This window comes from Lissotriton vulgaris, chromosome 1_1 (genome assembly GCF_964263255.1).
Source record: "Lissotriton vulgaris chromosome 1_1, aLisVul1.2, whole genome shotgun sequence".
In the NCBI taxonomy this organism is placed as follows: Eukaryota; Metazoa; Chordata; class Amphibia; order Caudata; family Salamandridae; genus Lissotriton; species Lissotriton vulgaris.
This window is the reverse complement of record NC_141685.1, coordinates 121,948,120-121,972,503: the sequence shown is the minus strand read 5'-3', so window position 1 is coordinate 121,972,503 and position 24,384 is coordinate 121,948,120. Positions and strand designations below refer to the sequence as shown.

At 46.0% G+C, this 24,384-nt stretch overlaps 1 protein-coding gene across 1 annotated transcript in view; it reads left to right on the top strand.

Moving 5' to 3' along the window:
- LOC147737727 (uncharacterized) overlaps positions 1-23,885 on the top strand; it is a 64,839-nt gene extending 40,954 nt beyond the window's left edge. The window contains exons 3-5 of the mRNA XM_086942437.1: positions 17,220-17,291; positions 17,950-18,003; positions 18,541-23,885. Coding sequence (XP_086798563.1) covers positions 19,656-20,549 — 894 coding nt within the window. The 5' untranslated portion in view covers positions 17,220-17,291; positions 17,950-18,003; positions 18,541-19,655 and the 3' untranslated portion in view covers positions 20,550-23,885. The remainder of the gene's footprint in view (positions 1-17,219; positions 17,292-17,949; positions 18,004-18,540) is intronic.
- The last annotated feature ends 499 nt before the right edge of the window (positions 23,886-24,384 follow it).

Below are 24,384 nucleotides of genomic sequence, written 5' to 3'. Positions count from 1 at the left end.
CCATTAGCCTTCGCCTCCTCCGCCATGTCGAGGATCTTCGTGGCCGGCCCCACTGCATCCAGCAGTTTGTCCTGGCAGGATCGCCAGGACCGATCGATACCCTTCCTGGGGTCTTTCATAAACTTCGCCAAGAAGGTGGCCATTTTCGCGTCCAACTCGGGAGTCATGGCCACTTTACCCTCCAAAGTTGTCGAGGGCACTCTCCACGCAGACAACCTCTTGCCTCCTTCTCCAACGGCTTGCGTAGCCGACCTGCCACGAATTTCGCCACCGTCTCACCCGGTGTCCAAGCCGCGGAGCGTGGGTGGACGATTTCGTCCGGATCCAACATGCCCGACTCATCCCGTGGCAGTTCTTTGGCCGAGGTCGACGGGCGCCAAGAGCGTACAGACTCCCCGTCGTCATCCGTGTCCGGTGAGTCGTATACAGGGGAAGCGGGGGCTGTCGACACGTCCCCCGAAGCACCAGGATCCGCCAAGGGGGCAGGGGGCACAGCCGTTGCCTTTGCCAAAAAGGCGTCTCGGAGACGCTCAAACGTGCCCCTGTCCACTCCTTGGGCCTCCGAGGACGGGCCTTCCCTGCAGGGCTTTTTCGATGCGGGCGGCAATCCGCCTGGAGTCCCCGGGAGGTCGGGAGCCGGAGTCACATGCGCGGACGCAAGCTTCGCGCATTCCTCCACAATGCGGGCGGAGAGGCGGTCCTCTATAGGCCCTACCACCTCCGTCACGCAGCGGTAAATGGAGCTATCCACCGCCTGGTAGAATTCGTCGTCCTGTAGGTAGGAATAGGGTTCCTCCTCGTACTCCCCTTCCATTCTGAAAGCCCAGAAGTAACTCTAAAGGCACCCAGGAGGGTGTTAATCGAGATATTCCTCGAGTATGGGCAGACCAACTGACTGCGATCACTTTGTGGGCCAACGGACATGGCAGGTAGGGCTGCACCGACCCCCCAGCGCGCGGACTCTCCTCGCCGGGACCGAGTCTCCGTACCCCTCAAGCGTGCCAAGCCACACACAACCAGTGAGGTGCACAAAATGCGCCCGAAGGCGTTTCACGCGGTCAGCGCCGCAATACAGACCCCAGCGGGGCGTCAGAAATAGGGATTACAGACCCGGAGCACCAGGTGTCAGAGGGGTACGCGAGGGCTGGCTCCTGCGCAGGCAGACTCCTCAGCGCGGCTCCTGTAACTGCGGAGGCGCGCCGAAGAGTCGGCGAGACGCGTGGGCGCCCCCTGTCGGCTTTCTTAGTCACCGCACACAAATGGGAAAGAAATATCGCGTAGGAACGGTAGAACGTTCCCGCGACCGGGGACTCTGTAATGGAAACAAACCATGGGACGAGTCCCCCAACAATCGTATATACGATACAACCAGTAAATCTCATAAAAAGGAAACATGAAAAGCACTTATCTGGCTGCGGAAGCAGCGAAGAAAGAGGAGGAAGAGGAAGAGAAGGCTGGTTTTCTAGCGGTGATGGACATAATGGAAGGACTATGGACTGACAATATACAAGAGACTCTTGGGAGTTGTGGTTTTTTGATCTGTTAAACGTTCCGTCAAATGCTTTAGGCCTTAAAGCATTTTTTGTTCACTGTTATATATATTTTCCTAAGCTGCTGTGGAGTCTTTATGTTAATAAAGCGAAGGAAGATATAGCATAATCTGAAGCCTCCGGTCCTGACATAGAATTGGAAGAAATCAATATTCTCCCAGTCACAGGGAATGCTGATGATTGCCCTCAGGAGCTAGTTTTGATCAATGATCCTCCCATGAACATGCTCTTCGACTCTGGGGCCAAGGTAACGCTAGTTCCCAAAACAATTTATGAGCGTAATCTGCTGGGCAAAGTCACCCTGTTGAAGCCAGACATTAGACCAAAAGGTTAAGGTGGGGTGACTATTGAGTTGCTGGGTTATTTCTGGGGCACAATTGACTTCAAAAGGAGAGTCATCCCTGGTAAAATCTATGTCTTGATGAAAGGGGACTCGCTCATAATTTGGTTCCATCAATGTGATCTACATATCTGCGTTGATCCCAATGAGATCTGTCTGCCTAAAAAAATTACCACCAATTAGTGTTGTTAGTAATGCTAATCGAGACTGTGTACATCGGATAAAGGTCAAATCTAACGCTGTTCTAAAAACAGCTAAGGAGCTAAGGTCAGGAATGCACGTCTGTTAGTAAGGGAGAGCATGAAAGTTGAATTAGACAATCTCTTAGCCAAGGGAAACCTTCAAGAAGTTGAAGCAACGGAGTGGGCCTCTCCTGTTGTTATGGCCCGCAAAGCCAATGGGGAGGAAAGGCTCTGTGTCGGCTCAAGAGAGCTCAACGAAGCAGTTATTGTTGATCATTGACCTTTACACAACATAACTAAAATGCTGTGTTCTCTTGAGGGGGCAAGGCATTTTTCATCCTTGGACTTGACCTCTCCCTTTCACCAGGCCAGGCTTCACTCCTCTTCGGAATACTCAGAAAATTCACTCCTCTTCCCAGGACCTTACCTCCTTTGAAACACCCTTTAGTACCTTTAGATTTTTAAGAATGCCTTTTGGACTGATTTCTGCATCCTCAGTTTTTTAGTGGGCGATGAAGGGCATTCCTGATGGCCTTCAGGGTGTCAAGGTGTACCCAGATGATGTGCTCATCTTTGGTGTGGATCTTGAGGAGCATGATGGGAGGCTGAGGTCAGTATTGAAGAAGTTACATGATGCATACCGCACTCTTAGGGCTGACAAGTGCAAATTTTATATCTTAGGGCACTTTTTGTCCGCTGCAGGCATCGAATCCAAAGTGTCATTGGTAAATACCCTTTGTAATTTGCACACCCCTTTAAACAAGGAAGAGTTTGTAAAGTTTCCGGCCATAGCTGAATTTTATCAAAAGTTTGCTCCGAACTTTGCAGAGAAAACCTCTTGTTTGAGGTCTCTCCTCCAGAAGCGAAGCACATTTGTTGGGTCCAAGGGCTGTGAGAAAGTGTTTGAGTGCATTAAGAAACATATGAATGAAACACCTTGTCTAGCAAGTTTTGACTCCACAAAGGCATCTTATCTCATGACTGATGCCAGCTCGAAGGGGTTAGGATCACTTCTTTTGCAGATGCTTGATAGGGAGGATAAAGCCATTCTTTTCGTCTCTAGGCCCTTGAGAGGTGCTGAATGCAACTCTTCTGTTGTGGAGAAAGAAGCTCTGGGTGTTTTCTGGGTGGTACTCAAGCTAAGAAAGGTTTTGTGGGGGAAAGGATCAGAAATCTTACTGGCCACAATCCTCTTAGGGAGGTCTTCTCCAAGAAAGACATTGACTTTGTCTCCCAAAGGATACTGAAGTGGGTTGTGGCTCTACAGTTCTGGCAGACTGTCTGTCAAGACTCGGGGTGAGGAGTGTGAAACGACGGATGATGTTGAGTGGTTTGGAGGTGAATAACTGGATGAAGGAATTAATTTGTGTCTGATTAGTGAAGGGTTGATACCTGAGAGTGAGTACAGTGAACCTCAGATGAACGATTTAGACTTGCAGAAAGTTCTAACCATGGTCACAAGGTGGTTGGTGTGAAAAGAAGGACTGTGAAGAGGTCCTCGAAGGCGCGGTAGTATGTTGGTTGGTATGTTGGTTGCACCCCTTGCACTAAGGGATAAGCTAGTAAAGAGTGCTCACACCTCGCACATGGGCATTGACATGCCAAAGGAAAGGATCAAGTAAGCATATTGGTGGCCTGCCATGGATGTACATGTACAGAGGTTGGTGTGTGAATGTGTTGAATGTGCGTGGTGTGACAGGATACTGAAGTGCAGGATGGAACCCATGGTTATTAGAGAACAGGCTTCTGGTCTGTGGACGGACATTTCAATCGATATTTTGGGACCTGTGAAGTTGAAGACTCGGGATTGCTATTTGATCGTGTGTATTGATATGTTTTCCGTTTGGCCTGATATCAATATTGTTAATTCCGTTGAGCCTGGTGTAGTGATTGAGTTTCTAGAGTTTCCCGTTAACACTCTTGTCTGACAATGGTCTTCAGTTCACATCCTTAGTCATGGAAGAGTTTCTAAGTTCCAAGGGGATCAAGCATAAGAACGCGGCCCTGTACCATCCACAAAGCAATAGTGTGGTGGAAAGGTTTGTCAAGGTTCTTAAAGAGACTATGCAACAAGCTGTTGCCTGTGGTGAAAGTTGGGACTGGGCCATTGTTGGACTTGGCCCTTCTGGCAGGTTTACCCCTAAACTCTTTGCTTTTAATTGTGACCTGGTGTTTGATTTTGTTTGGCTTCTGCGCACTTTCACTGTGTCCCAGTGTAAAGTTTGTGCGCACTCTTCAGTGCGTGTGGTGAGATTGGCCTGCCCTCCCATAGGAATGCAAGGGGAATGTGTGTGTCCATGTTAGTTCCTGATGTGTGGGGAGTGCAGGGTCAAGTTGATATGTGCAGACTCGTGTGATCAACTAGAAGTTGGCAGGTCTGTGTAATAAAGATGAATTGACTTTCTGGCTTGTGATTGGCTGGCTCCAGGAGTCAGGATGGGTCTGCCCCGGTGGTGAATAGAGAGATTGACAGCCAGATGGGTGGGAGGAGTGCACCTGGGACCTGAATAGGGCTGGGCCTTCCCTACACAATGCTGGCTTCGCCCCCTGTGGTGCGACTGATGTCCCTAGCCTGAATAGTGAATGGGGCTGAGCACAACAAAGTGCTCCAAAACCAGCTGCGTCTGATTTTCCCTTAACCCTGCAGCCTCAGACAAAGGAGTTATGTGTATAAAAAGGGGCTGTGACCCCATATAAAATGCCCTGGACTTTTGTGCACCTCAAGCGCCTGGGTGCGCTTTGCCTTTATTTCTTTACAGCGCTTTGTTTTCCTCCAGGGAGTGCTTCTGCTTTTTACTGCAGCACGGAGCTGAGATCGTCCTGCAGAGGGAGTCCCCGGCATGGGGACCCCCTGCCTTTGTGCCGTCTTGTGCCCCTGACGTGTGCCCACCCTGCCAGAGACTTGGCGCTTGTTTGTGTCTCAAGCGGGTGCCTACCCCGCGTGGGTGGTGACTGGCAGCTTAATTACGGCGTGGGAGTCCACCCCATCTCGCCAACCGCATCGGAGATAGACCAGGATTCCTCTGCGCATCTGTTGATTTGAAATTCCTAGCGGGTGCCCACCCCACCAGGGACTTTTGCCTCTAAACGGGAGCCTACCCCGTATCTTGCCAAGGGACTCACCGCCGCAGCCCGGGGCCTCATCGAGAGGGCCGCACTGCCATTGGCTAGCGCGCCCCAGGGCCTGAAGGTTTGTCTCCCGGGCCGCGTTGCCATTTGTTTAAGTGCCCCGGAGCCTAGAGGCTCGTCTGAAGGGCCGCGCAGTGATTGGCCGCTCAGCCAGCCTGCACCTCGAGCCAGGGGGTGCTTCCCCGAGGTGAGGCTGCACCGCCTGGGACCCGCGGCGGAAACGGAGAGACCGGAGAGCCCCCACGGAGTCCAGGAGGATCTCCCGGACACCGCCTGCAGCCCCGCAGAACCGCCACAGGAAGGAGAAGGGAAGCCAGCGGAGACGCCACCTCCCAACAGCCGGTGAGTGCGGGCATCTCGGCGAGTCGCTCCTCTGCTAAAGGAGGCATTTGTTTGGAGCCTACGAGGCTCCACCTGATTTCGGGGCATTGTTTTAGTTAGAGCCCGAGAGGCTCCTGGGGGCATTGTGGTTTCGAGCCTGAAAGGCTCCACTGTGACTTGGGCACACTCTTTGTTTTAGAGCCCACGTGGCTCCAACGTGACCCGGGCACATTTTGTTTCAGAGCCCAAGAGGCTCCAACGTGTTGGGGCCCCGTTCATTTCGAGCCCACGAGGCTCCAGCGAGCATTTTGTATTCAGAGCCCACAAGGCCCCACGTTGTATTAGGGGGCATTTTGGAGCTTAGAGCCTGCGTGGCTCCCACGTCGTGTTTGGTCGCATTCCTATATTCAGAGCCCCAGAGGAGAGCCAGGCTCAGTTCACCAGCTGCCCAGCACTTAGTGGGCAGCTGCATCGTTTAGGCCTTGTACAATCTTCTTTGGCTGCCTGCGCAGCCAGCCCAGACATTCTGGACATTGGGCCTGTGAACCCCTGAGAGGCCAAGCTGGCCTGGGGTCAGATATATGGTTTTCTGCGCAAATGATTACTTACCTACTGTGATTTCTGCATAGTATGTAATGCTTTTTGCCTCTACCCCTAAATGTATTTTTATGCCTAGGAGGTTGTTTTACCTCCGAGGTATAGTTATACTAGTGAATTCATGGTGCCCTGCGTGATATATGCCTACGGTGGTTAGGGTTGCGAAGTGTGTACTTACATTTTACCAGTGGTTACTGGTTGTGTGCTACATGTGCTATTTGGTGCTACAATAATTCTATGTTTTAAGTGTTATTCCTACAAAGTGCTATTTCTACCAAGTGCTAGTTCTAAAAGTTCTTATTCCTGACAGTGGTCTACGTGGCCCTGTCCCGTGTATATAATCCCCTGTAAATTCTGCCCGTGCCAGTTGGCACAGTGTAAATTGTGTGTTTATTATCTAATGTGTTTGGTATAATACAAAGGCTATTTTTATATATAACCTTGTGTCGAGTTTCCTTTGTGGTGGGCCTTGGGTGTTGTTGCTGGGTGCACGCGCAAACGCTTCACATTGCCTCCGGGATAAGCCTGACTGCTCGTGCCAAGCTACCAAGGGGGTGAGCAGGGGTTATCTTCGGCGGGTGACTTCCTTGACCTGCATCCATGAGGAAGAAGGTTTGCGAGTATAGGTACACTTCTTGATCGTCCACTGTTGAAACTCCCTTTCGTTTATTTAAAGGAAGGGTCCCCAACACGGAGGTCACTCGGTTGTGGGTAACAACCAAAAGAACCTTAGTGGATAAAAAGGTGAGCAGCATGGAGGGCTGGAAAGAGAGAAAGAGGTGATGAAAACAAGAAGGATCTTGTATGATAAAAGGAGGGCTGTGAAGAGAACAATGGTCGACGTGGGAGACTAGGGCAAGATTAAGTCTCCCAGGAAAGGCGGAGGCAGATCCAAATTCACTCTTCCATTTAATGTTATCAAGGTTTTAAAAATTGCAATAAAGACCAGGGACCATAGAATTTAGAATTTAAGTTGTGTGGCAAAGTGTCAGGCTAGTGCTAGTTTTGATACTAGCTCCGCAACTGGTGGGCCTGATTCGGGCTCTGAGGTGGAAGAGCCTGTTGCACGAGAAAGGGGCTCTGGGCCACTTTACTTGAAAGGTATTCCCCAACGTTTGCACGATTGTGTTTCTTAAAGTGAGCACTTTCCCATTTCCCATGCACCCCAGTTTTCTCTTTGCCTATGAAATCGCTTTGTTGAGTTCTTCAAAGATCGTAACTGCATTCTCTATTATGTTCTTAGCATTCTTTGCATTCATAGTTAAGTTTCCTTTTATTTTCTTCAAGTTTAGAATGTGTAAGGGGGGAGAAGGGGTGACGTCCTGGGTCATGATACTCTGGAATGTGGGGATGGTTGCTAGGTGGTGGGCTGGAATAGAGACATTTGTCGGTCGGTCTTAGCTTGATGATGGATGGGGTCTCTGTAGCTGTGATACTTAAATAAACCTTTCTTGACTTACACTGTATGTTCTACTCTGCTTTCTGGAGGGACACACTTCCACAGAAGTCCATGTTAAATCTAGAAGCGCACAACCCACTGAGCATTCCTGCAGGTGTGGTACTTGATGGCAAAAGTTTATTGTCAGTGGTTTATGCCATAATGCCTAAAACATTAATATTTACAGCACATAATAAAACAATCACAATTCTTATTCACTTAAAACAACGTAAGCACAGTTGATATAAATACTATATCTTGCGCATCGTCCATGATCTGACGTTAAATGCAAGTGCAAACGGATGACGTACATCACTATTAAAACCAATCAATTAGATAGAGCGGTCATTAGATCTTACAAAGCGTATCAGCTCACAAGCGCGTACCTAGGTCCAGATACCGGCATCTCCGTCTGCTCGTTGCCTACTCAGAGCAAGTAAACCTGCTAGGAAGCCTGAAAGCTGTCTTATAAACAACAGAAATAAAAGAAGAGCACAAGATTGTGGCACAGACGTTACCTAGTATGGTAAAAAAAGCAAGATTGACCAAATAATGACAGTTTTGCTGACAGCCCAATGAAAATTAACCCTCAGATATGCGCCAATAGACGGCCAACACCTAAGCGAGCATTTTATAAAGTGCAGGTGCAAGTAGAAATGTGCAACAATACCTCTCGATGCTCTGTTCAGTCAATAAGGGGCTCCAGGTCGTCCATAGTGCCCTAGTGCTTTTAATGCCGGAGTCGAGCCACGCTCCATTTTATGAGGGCAGATATGTGTCAGTGTTCGATAACCAGATGCCCAAGAGTCCACAGGAGTGAAGAGAAATCCCCATAACCTCTAAAAAACAACCACAGGATTGATGAATAACATACACTCCTATGGGCTGTTCTCTAAAAGTATGGGGGAAAAGTCCAAGGAGTGTCCACCACTCTCCCCATACAAGGGGGTGGGGGGTATTGCAGGAGGGTAACAGGTCTGTCTGGTCTCAAGATGCTGAAAGGAAACAATAGGAATATACCAATACACTGTTTTATAAAATTTACCACGCAGTACATTGACATGTGATTAGCATAGCATTACACTTACCCCAGGTAGGTCTCGAAATGTCCTTGAAGAGTAGCGTGGGTAATATATTGGACTCAAGGAGATAGGAGTCCTGAGGGACTGGGAAGGGCTACTCAATATCGCACTCACACGACATACAACCATACTGACCAAAAAGAAAGTGCCAAAGGAACAACTCAAGGGTTTTAACTTAGGGAATTGAGGAGCAATGGCCGGCTCTTCTGGGACACCGAAGAGCGGAGCATCTACTCTCTACGCACAAAGCTGGCCATTTGTTAGACCCTGTCATATCGAATATAAAGGAGCTAAAGTGGCTAAAAACCGACCCCATTTGCTGGTCAGATCATTTTCTAACACTTTTTAGTATTACCCTCAGAGAACCCACCCACTCATGTTCCACCCGCCCACCGACTCTCATGAGAAATTGGAAAAGGTTGGATTTGACTGAATTGCAGATTGCATTGAAGAAATCTTCCCCTGTTCTGGGTTGCGACATGGATAATAACGCGCTTGTAACTCATACATGGTTAGAGAAGGTGGTTGATACTTGCCTGCCCCTTGCTAGGTGTAGAAGGAATGTTCATCGCCCACCTGCTCCCTGGTACACTGAAAGTCTTAAAATAGAAAAATCTAAGTGTACGGCGCTTGAAAGACAATGGCGTAAACACTATGACCCTTTAAAAAAAGAGACCTATCGCAAGGCTAGAAATCTTTATCATTCGGTCTGCACGAAAGCTAAAGCCTGTTATGTAACGGAAACCATCAATACTGCTGCAAATAGATCACGTACCCTTTTTAATACGGTGAAAGAACTAGCTGGAGCTAATTCAATGGCTGCTGCATGTCCTCTTACTACCCAGAAATGTCAAGACTTGGCCACTTACTTTGTGGAAAAGATTGAGACCATCATCACTAACATTAATCCTCCTACTAAGGATGACAGAGAGGACTTTCCTCCGATTACAATTAAAACAAACTTCGGCGTCCAAGCGAGAAGTGCACCGAGCGGTGCGGAAAGAAATAGGGACCCGGTTTCCTAGTTAACCGAGGGCTTGAAAAGGAGGTAGGCGGAGAAGTCCGCGCCGATGAAGCTGTCTCGGCAATCTCCCCTAAAGCAATCTTCGGAGAGCGGGGGATTCGGGGTGGAACCAGCAAACAGGCGTCACGCTAGGAGCGATGGCGATTAGCAACAAACAGGAACTGGAAAGGGGGCGTGGTCACGGCAGTAAGCCAAGCATCTGCTTCACGGTAGAGCGTCCCTTTACGTGATTAAGGGATCGTCTCTAAAGAGCAGTCTATGTTGTTCTATGAGGGAGTGAGGGAAAAGAGACACAGGGTGGCCATGTAAACACATGTCAATGCCTCTCCCGGCTTCTTGCTTGCTCTACATGAATGACCAATATGTCTTTGTAACCAGTTCTAGGGTTGCCTTACTCATCAGTTCCAAGTTATTCTATTGCTCTACCCTACAAGTGGATGTTGAAATGTTCTTAACATGCTTGAACCAGGGTAAACTATTATAGCATAACAAAACGGTTGGAGTGGGGTCTAAGGGGAAACCATATTTATAGAACCACTAGACAGTCTACACCCCCATATACAAGTAGAAACAAACAAACTGACTGTCAGTGGTGTGTAGCGTAAGAGGACTATGTGTCTGGAGAAACAGGAAATTTCACTGAGTACAGGAAATGAATCCCATCAGCCCACCCAACTGGCGGAGCATCATCTGGGATTGTTGTGGAAACTCGTATAGATAGGGAGTAACACTTTGTTGAAATAGTGTGTTAATCTCCACTTCACCGAGAACACCAGCGATGGATCCAGCCATGGAATGACAGGGAGGGATAGAATGGTGTGGGATATTTAATTGCAGTGAGAAAAATGTGTAAACAAAGAGTGTGTAATTTAAAATTGGCTACCGTGACTGCAAGGAATAATTTTAATAGGGAGCAATCAGGTGTCAATATTAAAACAAAGTGTATGACAGTTTGACAAAATACCTGCCGGGGAAAGATGGTATAATGGTCAACATGTTTCTGCCAATTATTAGGGGTATTCCCTACTGGCTTTCGTCAGGACCTAATAATACACTACTGCAAAGAAAGGAAAACAGTGCAAAACAAAGTATTTACACCAAGATAAATGATACCGGGTATACTGTTGAGCGTGGAAGATCTCCTACGTCTCTTTATCCGGTTCAAAATCCTATTGGATACTTTCCTGCAAAATTTACAAGCATAGAACAGTTGTACATGTAACAGACACAGAAAATACAGTTTCTAACCTAATGTTAGATGTCACTCTTATGTCTGACTTCTAGAGATAGTCGAATGTAACTCACCCAAAATTCTTTGGGAGTAAGCCCCACCTCTCCTGGCCACTGCTCAGGAAATGGAGGCCCGCTCTAAATCAGTGAAAAGAATAGAAATAATGATTGGTTGGTGGTACTGGTTCTAACTCTAGAGATACCAAAACCCATTTGTTCACTGTATTTACTCAATAGTTTAATAGAACCTTGGCATTTGATTTCTGAAGCACTTCAGACGACGGCATTCAGTGAGCCCACACCCAACGACGACATTGTGTGTTAATATTATTCAAGGATTTAGCCAAACTGCCAACTTCAACTCTAACAATTAAAAATCCTAATGCATTTAAGAAAAAAGGCAGGGTAACACTTCAATATAGCACTCTTTAACAACATACGGTTTAGTCTAAATATTCTGACAACCAAATGACAAGAGAGAACAAAGATCCGCTATAGTTTTGCAGAGTGCCCCATTTTCCTGCTGTCTCTTACCTCTCCGTCGATACCTCTGGCCTCGTCCTGAGCCAAGAGGGGACGTACCGACTGGTTGAGCAGGTTCGTTATTTCTAGTCTGTTGTAGCCAATCGCAATGGCTTAACAGAACTTGTGGTAATGCGGACCGCAAAGGGCACCGCGTGTAGAATGCTCCACCCTGGTCCGCTATTTAAACCAGGCGACAGACTAGCATGGGACGTGCTGCGATCGTTGGCTTAGCATTCTTCTTATGAGAAAAGAGCCTCACTAAAGCCCAGTATGCAGACGTCAAGAAAGGAAAATAGTGGAAACAAAGCGTCTCTGAAACCCGAAAGTTCATCGGGGTAGGTGTACTGCATACCAAGGCTAAGCCGCTTCACTGTTAGAAAAACAGTAAACAGAGCCCGCGACCGCTGATTGGTTAACGCTATGGCCAATGGCGGGTGGTGGCTCAGATATCTCATCTATTTACCTTTTCGGCTCCAAATACGTCATATGGGCTAATGAGACACGGCAGCAGAGAGAGTAGAAATACACGCCGTCGTTTTATCCAGCGCGGAATATTTATAAAAACCATGCCGTTATTGCGATACATAGATAACAAACAACACCAAAAAACAAACGTCCGTTGATTAGGCATTGGCGTAATTAATCTCAGATTGCGGCAAGGAAAATGCAGAAGTCTCTTGAACGAGTCTCAGGCAGCATAATGCAGGCTATTTATGATCTATCAATCATCACTAGACCATGTAGTCTGCTTCACGGTAGAGCGTCCCTTTACGTGATTAAGGGATCGTCTCTAAAGAGCAGTCTATGTTGTTCTATGAGGGAGTGAGGGAAAAGAGACACGGGGTGGCCATGTGAACACATGTCAATGCCTAATTCTCGTAGCTGCTCTCAAACCCCTAACAATATGTCAAAGAACGACCACAGCCCCCAGAGACAAACCGAAAATGGTAAAACCATCACTACAGTTGGTTTATGGTTTGAACCCACTTCCTTCGCTGCTGTGTGTGGCAGGTCTGCATATACAAATCAACTGCCTGATAAATCTCCACACGATCAGTTCTATAACATAATGATAGTGCTGCACTGCAGCATCTCAGTTTACTTGCTAGCAGGTAGTACCTTCGACTTTTAAGTGACATATCATGCAACAGCATAACACGCATAAATGACTCGGTCCCCCTTATGTTCGGGGGCACGTGTCAGATCCGCCTCCAGGGGCTTTACCCGTGATTCAATAAAGGTCCGCACCTAAGGAGTTCCTAATCTGAACATGAGATATAAAGCCATTTTCTCAGCAGGGAACAGCAAGTCCAAGAACGGCCCCCAGTGACGTTCACATGTTACTTTCTGGTAAATAGTCGGAAGGATGCCTGTCCCGGCTTCTTGCTTGCTCCACATGAATGGCCAATATGTCTTTGTAACCAGTTCTAGGGTTGCCTTACTCATCAGTTCCAAGTTATTCTATTGATCTACACTACAAGTGGATGTTGAAATGTTCTTAACGTGCTTGAACCAGGGTAAACTATTATAGTTCCTGCATCATTGCAGTTCCTGCAGCTCCATTCTATATCAGGCAAGAGCTGGAGTCGACCACACTCGCCCCCGGTGTCTTACGGGGTCGAGATCCTCCAGTGTGGTGAACCTCAGATCAGCAGTTAATGCTGCCATTGGGGTACCAGGACCCAGGTTCAGTAAACTTCATAAGAAGATGTTTCCCAGTTTATGAAGAGCCTGAACTTTCATAAAATCTCACAGTTAGCACCAGAAGAACAAGCCACCCGTGCGTTTGTCTTGAATGCGTCAGTGCTCCTTTTATTGGTCTCTTGCTGCTTGAGTTAGCAAAATGTAGAATTGTGGCGTCAAGTTTGTTTCCAACTTCGCCCGATGAGTTTTCCAATATAAATGGTCTGCCGGGGTATGTGGGCAGCTTCCAGGGACACGTATTTCACACAGATTATGTACAACCTCAGAGCCTGGTCGATTCTACTTTGGCCTTTTCAGAATCCGGCCTGAAGGTTAGAGAGAATATTTTTCTCCTTTGTCCCTGTCTTGAGTCGTGACTGTAAGAGTTTCCTAAAGATTGCAAGATTCTAGAATCGCACCAAGAGTCATTACGGTGTTAAATAACTCTGTTAAAGGCCCTGAAGCACTGAATGTCTGAACTGGCCCTCCCTCCTCTCCTCTGAATCCATGCAATAACGCCTTGCGAAGGTGTGGCGGAGGGAAGCCCATGTCACTGCACAGTAAATCTCAGCCACAGGAACACCCCTGACAAGTGCTGATGCGGAGGACTCTGCTCTGCGGGACTGAGCGCAGATTCCCTCAGTCAGTTCCTTTGTGATGCACAAGATGATACAATGACATAAGGTCCTCTTCTGGGCAGAGGTACCCTTCTTGCAGCCTCTACAGTCGGCACCTAGGGTCAATATAAATGTACACTTCCTTTCGGGGCTCTTACTGATGTAATGTCGCCTCCTCTGAGGGTAGAAGGTGGGAAGGGTGACAGATCGCCTCAGATGGAAAGAGGTCACTCCTTGGGAAGGAGGGGCGATGTAGTTCTGAGGAATAATTCCTCCAGGAAGAAGAATGTGAAGGGCGGCAAAATGCTCAGTGCCTGTAACTCACTGATGCACCGCAACGAAGTGATGCTATAAAGAGTACAAAGATATAGCCAAACTGCTAGACGAGGAACCTGGGGGAACAGCAGATAACAAGCAACAACGCTTCACTGTAGAGTGATTTCTGAAAAATACCAAGAGCGGTCCATTAACCAGAAATGTACAGTTTTAACATTTGCTGACATGACGTGGACAATATGGAAAATACAGTTCAAAAGCAAAGATAGAACAATCACACTTGATTAAATCTATTCACAGAATTTAGCAACTGAAATCAGCAATAATCATGAAATAAAGTGCGCAAGAAGTGAACAGATACTCATGTGAATAAAGAAGTGAGGGGTGCATCGAGACAAAGTGAAGACGTATGACTCGACTCCTCGAGTGACTTACAGGCGCTATAGACACTCCATTTCGTTCTATGGTTTGTAAACTGTCTTAGTTCATAATAAGTCTACAGCGAACCATTGTTGTTTGTTGTATATCATCAAAATAATAACCACAAAAAACGGTGTACAGGATCAGTAACCATAGCTAGTAATTATGGAGGGGCTCAGAAATGTGAAAACAAGTCCATTGAAGTTTAAGCAATGGAATAGGTGCAAAGATATGTGCCAGTCCTCTCAAATATCTATGATTGGAGATTGCATGAGGCATGCTGGACAGGGAATCAAAGTATCCTTCGTCTACTGCTCAACTCTGCAGGACCAGCGACAGAGCACAATGGAAACCTTCTGAAAGGAGAGCCTTCGAAGGGTCAACGGTATGATCAACACGCCAGACGATGTATGATTTTTATCTTCCAGAAGAGACTGACTAGGTGGAGGGGCAACAAGCTGATAAAATTAGATCGACCACCTCCATTGGCAGCTGGAAGGAGCTCCGATGCCCCTTTCAAACTCCAGACATGAAGGTGGAGGCTCTGGAAACCGAGGTGCGGGTCCCGTCCCTCTCGATCTCCAGGCATGAAGGTGGAGGCTCTGGAGAACGAGGTGCCTTTCCTGCCCCTTCTCGATCTCCAGACTTTCCAATTGGGAAAGAAGGTCCACTCGAGGCAGATGTGGCAGGTGGCACATGGAGAGGCGCAGGCAGGCCATGTACCACACCCTTCTGACCAGTGATGGGTGGTAAGAATTGCTTCAGAACAGTCATGGTGAATATTCCTGAGAGCGGGAGGGATTAAGGATATGGGAAGAAAGGTGTAGTGAAGCGGAAAACCCCACCTCAACCGAAATGTGTTCCCCAACATTTCCCACAGTGTAAACTGGAGGACACACAATTGTGAACAATGGGCGTTATCACCAGTTGCAAATCGGGGTCCCACAGGGCTAACATGTTCTACACCAGAATCCAAAAGGAGATGCCGTTCGTGCCTGGCAAGATGAAGCCAACTCAAGCTGAGAGCTGACCAGATGGTTGGCACCTAGCCAGGCCCCATGCTGGTGCACGTAGAACCCAGAGACTGGCACTTTTGCGGCGCCGGAACTTCACTTTTTTTAAGCTCCAGTGGCGCAATGTGCCACTGCATATTTATAAGGCCACGTGAAGCCACTTTACATGGCTTTTCATGGCCTTATAAATATGTGCCCCTTTCACCAGAGCACTGCATGAAACGGGTGATCCATAGTTGTTACTGTGGGTGGCATTAGGGAGGCACAACCAGAAGATGTATTTTTTATTTCTCCTCGGGCTTTCCTTTTTCTATTTGTGCTGCATTCTGCTACACACCTATAGTAATAGGAAATCGCCTTTTGTGATTGACTTTGTGCAGGAACGTCTCCCTACAATCAATCAACCCTGCAACGCAGGCACCCTTGCATTACACCTGCGCTGGGGAAAAGGACAGGAATGCGCTGAATCACATAGATACGGTGCATTCCTACCCTTTTGTTCTGACGTAGGACAGTGCAGCAAGATTCCTTGTGGTGCTGCCCTACCCAAAACCTCATAAATTAGGCCCAGAGTCTCTGGGCTTCCTGACTGAGGAGGAGAGACCTGCAGCAGGACGGCGTTGGATTGACTGAATCCAGTCGAGCGTGAACTAGAAAAAGAAGAGATCACATTCTTTGGCCACATCTACACCGACACAAGATGTTTGGACGAAAGAGCCAGAACACCTGTAGGATCATGAGACCACCATGAGCCAGACCACCGGTAGGATCATGAGACCACCATGAGCCAGACCACCCGTAGGATCATGAGACCACCATGAGCCAGACCAGATTACCCCCCTCCCGTAGGATCATGAGACCACCATGAGCCAGACCTGATTACCCCACCCCACCCGTAGGATCATGAGACCACCATAGCGTTTGAGCAAGAAGCAACAGCTAAGACGAAGACATTCGCTGTATCAGAAGTCCACAGAGATGGGTCGAGGAGATGTGGTCATGGAGTGACTTGCGTGTATTCTCTTCCTCAAGCATTCTCTTTTTCGTGTTTTCTTTTCTTTCATTCTTCTCCTTCCTGTCTGATTTTCTTCCCCTCACCCCACCTGATGGCCCAAAATTCTTTCATTTGTCAACCAAGCGGTAAGATGTAGATTAGAGCTTAGTTTGAGCCGGTGGTCGGAGGTGGGGCCCTTCAGCACTCTCTTTTTGGGGGCTGGCACTTATTTTTCCTCATCAGACTTTTACCCATCAATCCATCCATCCATCTACCCATCCATACACCCACACATCCATCCACTCACCCATCCATCCACCAACACACATCCATCCGCCCATCCACCCACCCATCCACCAACCCATCCACCATCCATCCATCTACCCACCCATCCACCAAACCATCGATCCACCCACCCAACCATCCAACCACCCACTGACACATCCATCCACCCATCCATCCACCCACCCATCCATCCACCCACCGACACATCCATCCATCCACCCACCCATCCATCCATCCACCCACCCATCCATCCACCCACCCAACCATCCATGGTTGTTAGGGTTTGTTCTCTGAGACTGTGTGTGCACTCTATATTCACAGAGACCTTTTCCAGCATGGGATCATGGTTATTGGTGAACCAAAAAAGTATTTATTCATACCCATATTTGCATCACAATGGCCTCCAGAGAACAAGAGATTCTTTTGTTTTGCAAGTACAGGACGTTTTTTTGTAAAATGGGATGAAGTGTGATAGTCGTCTGACGCAAAACTATTTCTTTACTTCCTCTCAAGGTATTCTGGGATGACCAGGCAGTGCAGCGTGGCTGCCACCCTTGGAGGAACAAAATATAACATAACTGTCAGGTAAGGATTCCTATAACTCTTAAATTTCCTTTTCCCTTGTTTCTTCTTTCTCTATTCCCTTTCTTGATCTCTGTTTTGTTTTTGTCTCTTCAGCTTCAACATTTGACTCCCTCTGTGCACTATTCTTGTTGTTATCAAACTTCTGATAATAATATGATGGAGCCACATTCCTCCTGGAAATGTTGGGGGTGTAGTGCAGGTCCAGTTCCTTCTTAGGTAACTTTTGCCCAGCAGTTCCTTAACTATTGGCACATTTGTCTTCTCCTCTACACCAGGTGATACTCTCCCCCCTCTGACTGTTCTTTCGGCGTCTTTTCTCTCTTGATCTGACTTCCTTCTCTTTACTTCCTCCTAAACTATCCTTTTCTGTCTTATCTACTACAACCAAAAGACACAGTATATGTGTGTGGACACACATGCACACAAGGCTTGCTTTAGGGTGGTGCAACCGGTGGAGCCGTACCTGGTGCTGACCTTGGAGGCACTGTGTTTAGATGTAACTTATGGGTTCACAAGCATCTGCTGCACAGTTTCCTGTGCTGGACCCCTGAGGTCAAAGTGGAAGATAGCTTTTTTCCCCTTTGCTCTATTTTGTGTTTTTCTTTTCCTGACCCTTTTTAGTTTCCTTTACTGTTGTGCTGTTTTTTCACTTTTTCAGGTGTTGCAGTGCCTGGGTCCTGTCGGAGGAGCATGATGAGTTCGGAGCCACCAAGTAAGTCCTTATCATCCGCACAATTTGAAATAGTGAATTTCACTGAGCTAACTGGACACAGCGTCTGTCTACAGTGGCATTTAAAGCATTGATTACAACTAGGCGAATTCCTTTTTTCAATAAAATGTCCCTTCCTAGATCCCTTGAAAAAGGAATAGATGAATAGTTTAAGTGAGTAGGGGAGTAAGTAACATCTAATAATTCATTAAAAGAATTACAAATATCTCACTATCATGCCAGCCTCTTTCACAGAGAGTGAAAATTGATAGAGTTGGCTGCTTCTAAGAATCTATGTTGCAATATATGTGCAACTTGTGTTTCTTTCTTAATTATTAAATACGTTTTCTCTCACATCCATGAGCTCCAGTAATCCGAAGCTCCCAATCTACAGTGTCCCCAAGCTGTTTCACCACTATCAGAAATGATACTCAACAGATTTCCTGGCTTGTTTTTGTTAATACTTTCTTTGTGCAAAGTATAAGGTCACATATATTTTTTCTTTGTGTTCATTTACAATTTTTGACTCCATTTCTACAGGTGACTGAAGCATGAACAGAAAAAAGAAGGCTTAAATTTAGTGAAACACAACGAAAAGGATTATTTTAAGGAAAGTTAAAACATTCTCGAGCTCTTGAGAAGAAACACATTCTATGTGCCAGGGATGGTGAGGATGTTGGTGCGGAAGAAACTGGTGAATGAGAAAGTTGTCAAATCCCTATAGTAAAATTGCCATAAATGTTTACCAAGTGTCAGTAACTCAGATTGAGGAGAACATTGGCCACAATTGATGCCCACGCAGTGCACTTGAGAAAACTCAGTGCTATACATTTTGTTTTTATGGTTTATGAGAAATGCTTTGGAGACCTAAACCCTCCCCAACCGATCAGCATCTGTAGACGTGTTGTGATGTGACAGAACTGTCAAAAAGACTAATATTCATGGTCTACAAGCGCAAGCTTTTGTCTCTGTCTCCTGAAGACGAGAGGAGAGAAAAGATTGTTTAAAAGAAAGTCATTGTAAATACACTTTCTCAGATGTCGTTACAGCAAAGATGCTGGATTATCATTTCCAATATAGGAAGATTTTCTCCACCTGCTCTGTCTCTTGGGTTGATCCGAGTGGTTTCAAAGTGTCCTATAACTCCAAAGTCTATCATGTACCTGTCTTAGCCACTGAGCAAAAAAGCATATACTGGCACAGGAAGTATAAAAGGGGCCAGTGTTACGCTATTGATAATTCATAAACCACCCTGGCATGCCCTAATCATCTGTCATTGCTTGTATGAACAAACATACCTTACAGTCAAACACTAAAGCCCAAAGACCTTATCAGTGCTTTTAAAACTGCTAAATCAAATGTGATCAAACTAGAATCACTAAATGAGACTAATTAAACTTGAGAAAATTCACCCGGGCATAACTTGGAGAAAATGAATCCCTGAGAGGCCTCTTAATCAATACAAGGGGCTCCTCAGTGAAAGTTAATAAGACAAGTTAGATTGGTGCCTTTAAAGGTAGGAAAATAATTTCCAGGTAAAAACTATAATTAGTTGAATACATATGTTAAGAAGAGCATCTGAAATGTATTTTAGAAGTTAATGCTGAGTTGTAACATAAACAAGTACACGATCAGAAATCAGATTCAGTCTTAAGATGGCATGTAGCCAGGAACAAACCCAACTTGGAGAAACAAACAACTCGAATAAGAGCAATGACTGTGAGAACAGCTTTAGTTATCAATCCCACCTCACTAAACATGAGAAAACTAGCGCTGGACGAAAACCCTATCAATGTCCCGAATGCCAGAAACACTTCAATCACAAATCCAACCTTACTGTACATGAAAGAACCCATAATGGGCATAAACCGTATCAGTGCTCTGAATGCTGTAAAAGCTTCAGTCAGAAATCCAGCCTTACTGTACATAAAAGGACCCACACTGGACAAAAACCTTATCAGTGCTCTGAATGCTGTAAAAGCTTCAGTCATAAATTCAGCCTTACTGTGCATGAAAGAACCCACACTGGGCAAAAACCGTATCAGTGTTCTGAATGCCAAAAAGGTTTCTATCACAAATGCGGTTTAACTCAACATGAGAGAATCCATACTGGGCTCAAACCCTATCAGTGCTCTGAATGCCAGAAAAGCTTCAGTCGGAAAATAACTCTCACTTACCATGAGAGAACTCACACTGGGCAAAAACCTCATCAGTGCACTGAATGCTGTAAAAGCTTCAGTCATAAATTCAGCCTTACTGCACATGAAAGGACCCACACTGGACAAAAACCTTACCAGTGCTCTGAGTGCCGGAAAGGATTCAGTCTGAGATCCAGTTTAATTGAACACGAGAGAACTCACACTGGACTAAAACCTTATCAGTGCTCTGAGTGCCGGAAAAGCTTCAGTCAGAAATCCCACCTTACTGTGCATGAAAGAACCCACACTGGGCAGAAACCGTATCAGTGTTCTGAATGCCAAAAAAGTTTCTATCACAAACGCGGTTTAACTCAACATGAGAGAACCCACACTGGGCTCAAACCCTATTAGTGCTCTGAATGCCAGAAAAGCTTCAGTCGGAAAATAACTCTCACTCACCATGAGTGAACTCACACTGGGCAAAAACCTCATCAGTGCACTGAATGCTGTAAAAGCTTCAGTCAGAAATACAACCTTACTGTGCATGAAAGAACCCACAATGGGCAGAAACCGTATCAGTGTTCTGAATGCCAAAAAAGTTTCTATCTCAAATGCGGTTTAACTCAACATGAGAGAATCCATACTGGGCTCAAACCCTATCAGTGCTCTGAATGCCAGAAAAGCTTCAGTCGGAAAATAACTCTCACTCACCACGAGAGAACTCACACTAGACAAAAACCTTATCAGTGCTCTGAATGCTGTAAAAGCTTCAGTCATAAATCCAGCCTTACTGTACATGAAAGGACCCACACTGGACAAAAACCTTACCAGTGCTCTGAGTGCCGGAAAGGATTCAGTCAGAGATCCAGTTTAATTGAACATGAGAGAACTCATACTGGACTAAAACCTTATTAGTGCTGTGAGTGCCGGAAAAGGTTCAGTCAGAAATCCAACCTTACTGTGCATGAACGAACCCACACTGGGCATAAACGGTATCAGTGCTCTGAATGCCACAAAAACTTCAGATTGAAAACAACTCTCACTAGACATGAGAGAACTCACACTGGGGATAAACCTTATTAGCTCTTTGAATGCTGGAAATGTTTCAGTCGGAAATCTGGTCTCACTCAACCTGCGAGAACTTACCTGGAAAAAACCTCCTCATTGTTCTAAATGCCAGGGAAGAGTCTGCTGGAGATTCAGTTTCATTCAACAAGAGAGACCCACAATGAGAAAGAAAATGACTTGTGCTCTCAATGTGACAAAAACTTTAGTTGTAAATGTAACCTTTCTACATAAGAGAGACAATGTGGGAAAATAAAAGGTGCTCACTGTAAACCCTGGGGGAGCAGCTTTCAGACTTGCAAAACATTTACATGAAGCAGCCACAAAGACATTGATTGTCCATCAAACTGTCTACTGAGAAAAGCACACAGCGTGGGATGGAAATGCTTGAATTAACCTCATTCTTTTGTAACTATTTGTGGCCTCATTCCATTCAGCGTGTTTTGTTTGCTGAGTGTTTATAATCCATGGCTCTGACTCACAGAGTCCATTCGATCCTGAACTTTGAGGCCACGCATCCAAGGATCAGGAATGCTTGAACCTCAAACTGTTTCCAGCCTTAACGAGCCTCACCAGGGGGCTGCAGCAGGAGTCCCTTTGTCATAGGTCTCTATGGGACCAACATCTGTTTATGTCTGTACCACGTAGGGTTGATCATTGAGAAAAACTAAAGGTGATGGATGGACTGGTAGTTAATCTCTGCAACATCCCACCACATCATTCTCTAGTCTTTGTGTAACTACAGACGAGGTCAGCCATATGCAAACCATTCTTGGCCCCATCCTAAATAGTCCTAATTGTCACGTCCTCTCTGGCTCCTCAGGATCAGGGTGATACTATATGGGGTCCACCTCCTGACTTCCCCCACACTCTGACTATTGAAATATACAGAGTATAGAGATAATCAAGCGAGGGATGGGAAAGGGTAGGAACTGCGGTGGAAAGGGATTACGTGTAACAGAAAAGCATAACATTAATACTGTACAGCAATCCTTTCTACTCTCATATGTTCTCGCTTTAATCCTAACTATACCTTATAGGTCTTTCCCAACAAGATGTTCTTCTTGCGAACAGATAAACAACACCACCTGTAAAAGACAATAACCATTCATCAACACCACACCAGTAACCGTGTATTGAAATACAAAAAATCCTTTTACTCAATCATACTCACATCCACACCCCGCGGATCCCAGAACAAAAATAGAACAAAATTATCCTTCTCCAAAGATTAAAAATAGGGTTCAAATCCAGTAAGTTCTTGGTGGAAACAACTCAGTCTCAGTCTTGAGCCAAGAAAGAAAAAACACACAGTTTGAGGTTCCACCCAACGTGGAAAAAACACAAAAGGAAATCCAGAACTTTAGTCTCCCACAAGTATACTGTCTGAACAGGATAGGAAGTCACTCAGGAATATATATATATATATCTTAGCATATATCAATGAGGCCAAGTGTTTGTCAATGAAAAGGTACAACTATACCCTTTGAAGATCGAGTCCAGGGTGAGATGCTGCCGTGGCTCCTTATCTGAAAATCACCAGACACAGAAGGAATCCACAAGTTCTCCGCAGCCGCGAGAGAACTCACTTCTGTGATCCACACGCTCAGAAGAGCGGTGATCAGGAATACAGCCCGACGCAGCCGCGACCGGGAGAGGAACAAGAGCAGTTCACGCTCAGCCGAGCGGAACACAAGAAGACGCCAGCCGCAGCCACGAGCGGGCAAAAATGAAGGAATCCTGATCGCGTCCTCACTGAAGATGAGACGCGAGGTGGTACAGCGGCTCAGCCGAGCCTCCAGCGATACATGGATCTAATTCCCAGGAAAACAATGGGAAGGAACACAGGAATCCAATCCTCTAACAGCACGGCTGTTGACAGAGTCCAGGAAAGCCAGAATCACATACAACGCTATCGCTTTGTCACGTGATTTTTATCAACTAGCGCTTCTTCCGCCTGAAGGCATTCTGGGACATGTAGTTCTCGATGTCTGTAACAATGTAGGCGCATGCAGATCTCAGTTCCTGACACTAATGACTTCTGTTCCAAAAGGACACAGCCTCGTATTACAAAGATCCACATGAGTGGCCTCTTTCCATCTTCTTTTTGTTTCAAATGGAACCTGCTATCTCCTTAACCATGCCTCAGGCCTGCCACGTTCCATGCTTTGGCTCTTATCCTCAACCTTGAACCATCTCCATAACTTGGAAGCTCCGAAGACTTCGCAGCTGTTGTAACTGCTTGAAGTTTCACACATTTTGATGGCCGTGGATTCAGGTTCAACTTGATGACCCAACTCTACTCTGTGGGAATTTTGTACTTCAAGCCACTTCTGTACAGCTCGTCACCTTCTGAGACTGATTCAGCAAAAAACTTTGCATCAAATTCCAGTGTTAATCATTACCTGACACTAAACTTATCTTTGTCCTCTCGAGCATAGCTCCCAAAGTCAGCTACAATTTTGTAGGTGACTTCCTGATTGATTCAGTAGAACTGCTTGTTTTTTATTTATTTACCTTTTTGTTTGGATTTGACATTTGTTTTTGCTAATTAATAATCCTTAAATCACAGCCCACCTTTAGATTTTGCTTCTGAATAATTATTAAATATTCTTTTTGCTCTAAACTTGGTTTGAATCTTACAGTTCCTTGTCTATTTTTAATAAACTGTATTGAAATGTGTGACTTCCACTGTTTTGCTTTTCCTTCGAGCGTGTCTTAGGCCATACTGCTCAAGCCACATTACCAAAAGCGTGCTAAGAACACTTTAGTAGAAGACACATTTACCTTTGCTGGCCAAAGTTTGGAAAAAGCAAAGCAGGCTGACTCCAGAAAGCACTCTAAGGTTACGGTCTTAGGTGGCGTCTGCACCACCTGTAGATGCAAAAATCAAAGATTATGAGGGAAGCTGTTGGTAGCTGTGCCCCGGGAATTTGAGACTGCCTCTCAAACAGTTGAAAGAGCTCAAGAGGCAGATTCATGTCCTAGCAACTAAGACTGCTCGCTCCTGTCATACAACACTCACACTGAATCACACTCCCTGTGCAATGTACGAACTTTTACATAAAGAAGTTGTGTTGTGCTTTGTGAACAGGCTTTCACCCCCCTTTGTATGTAAATGAGTTTCTGTGATCAGACACCCCAGGCTCCCATCTCTTCTAGTGCGGATGATAATGTGAGA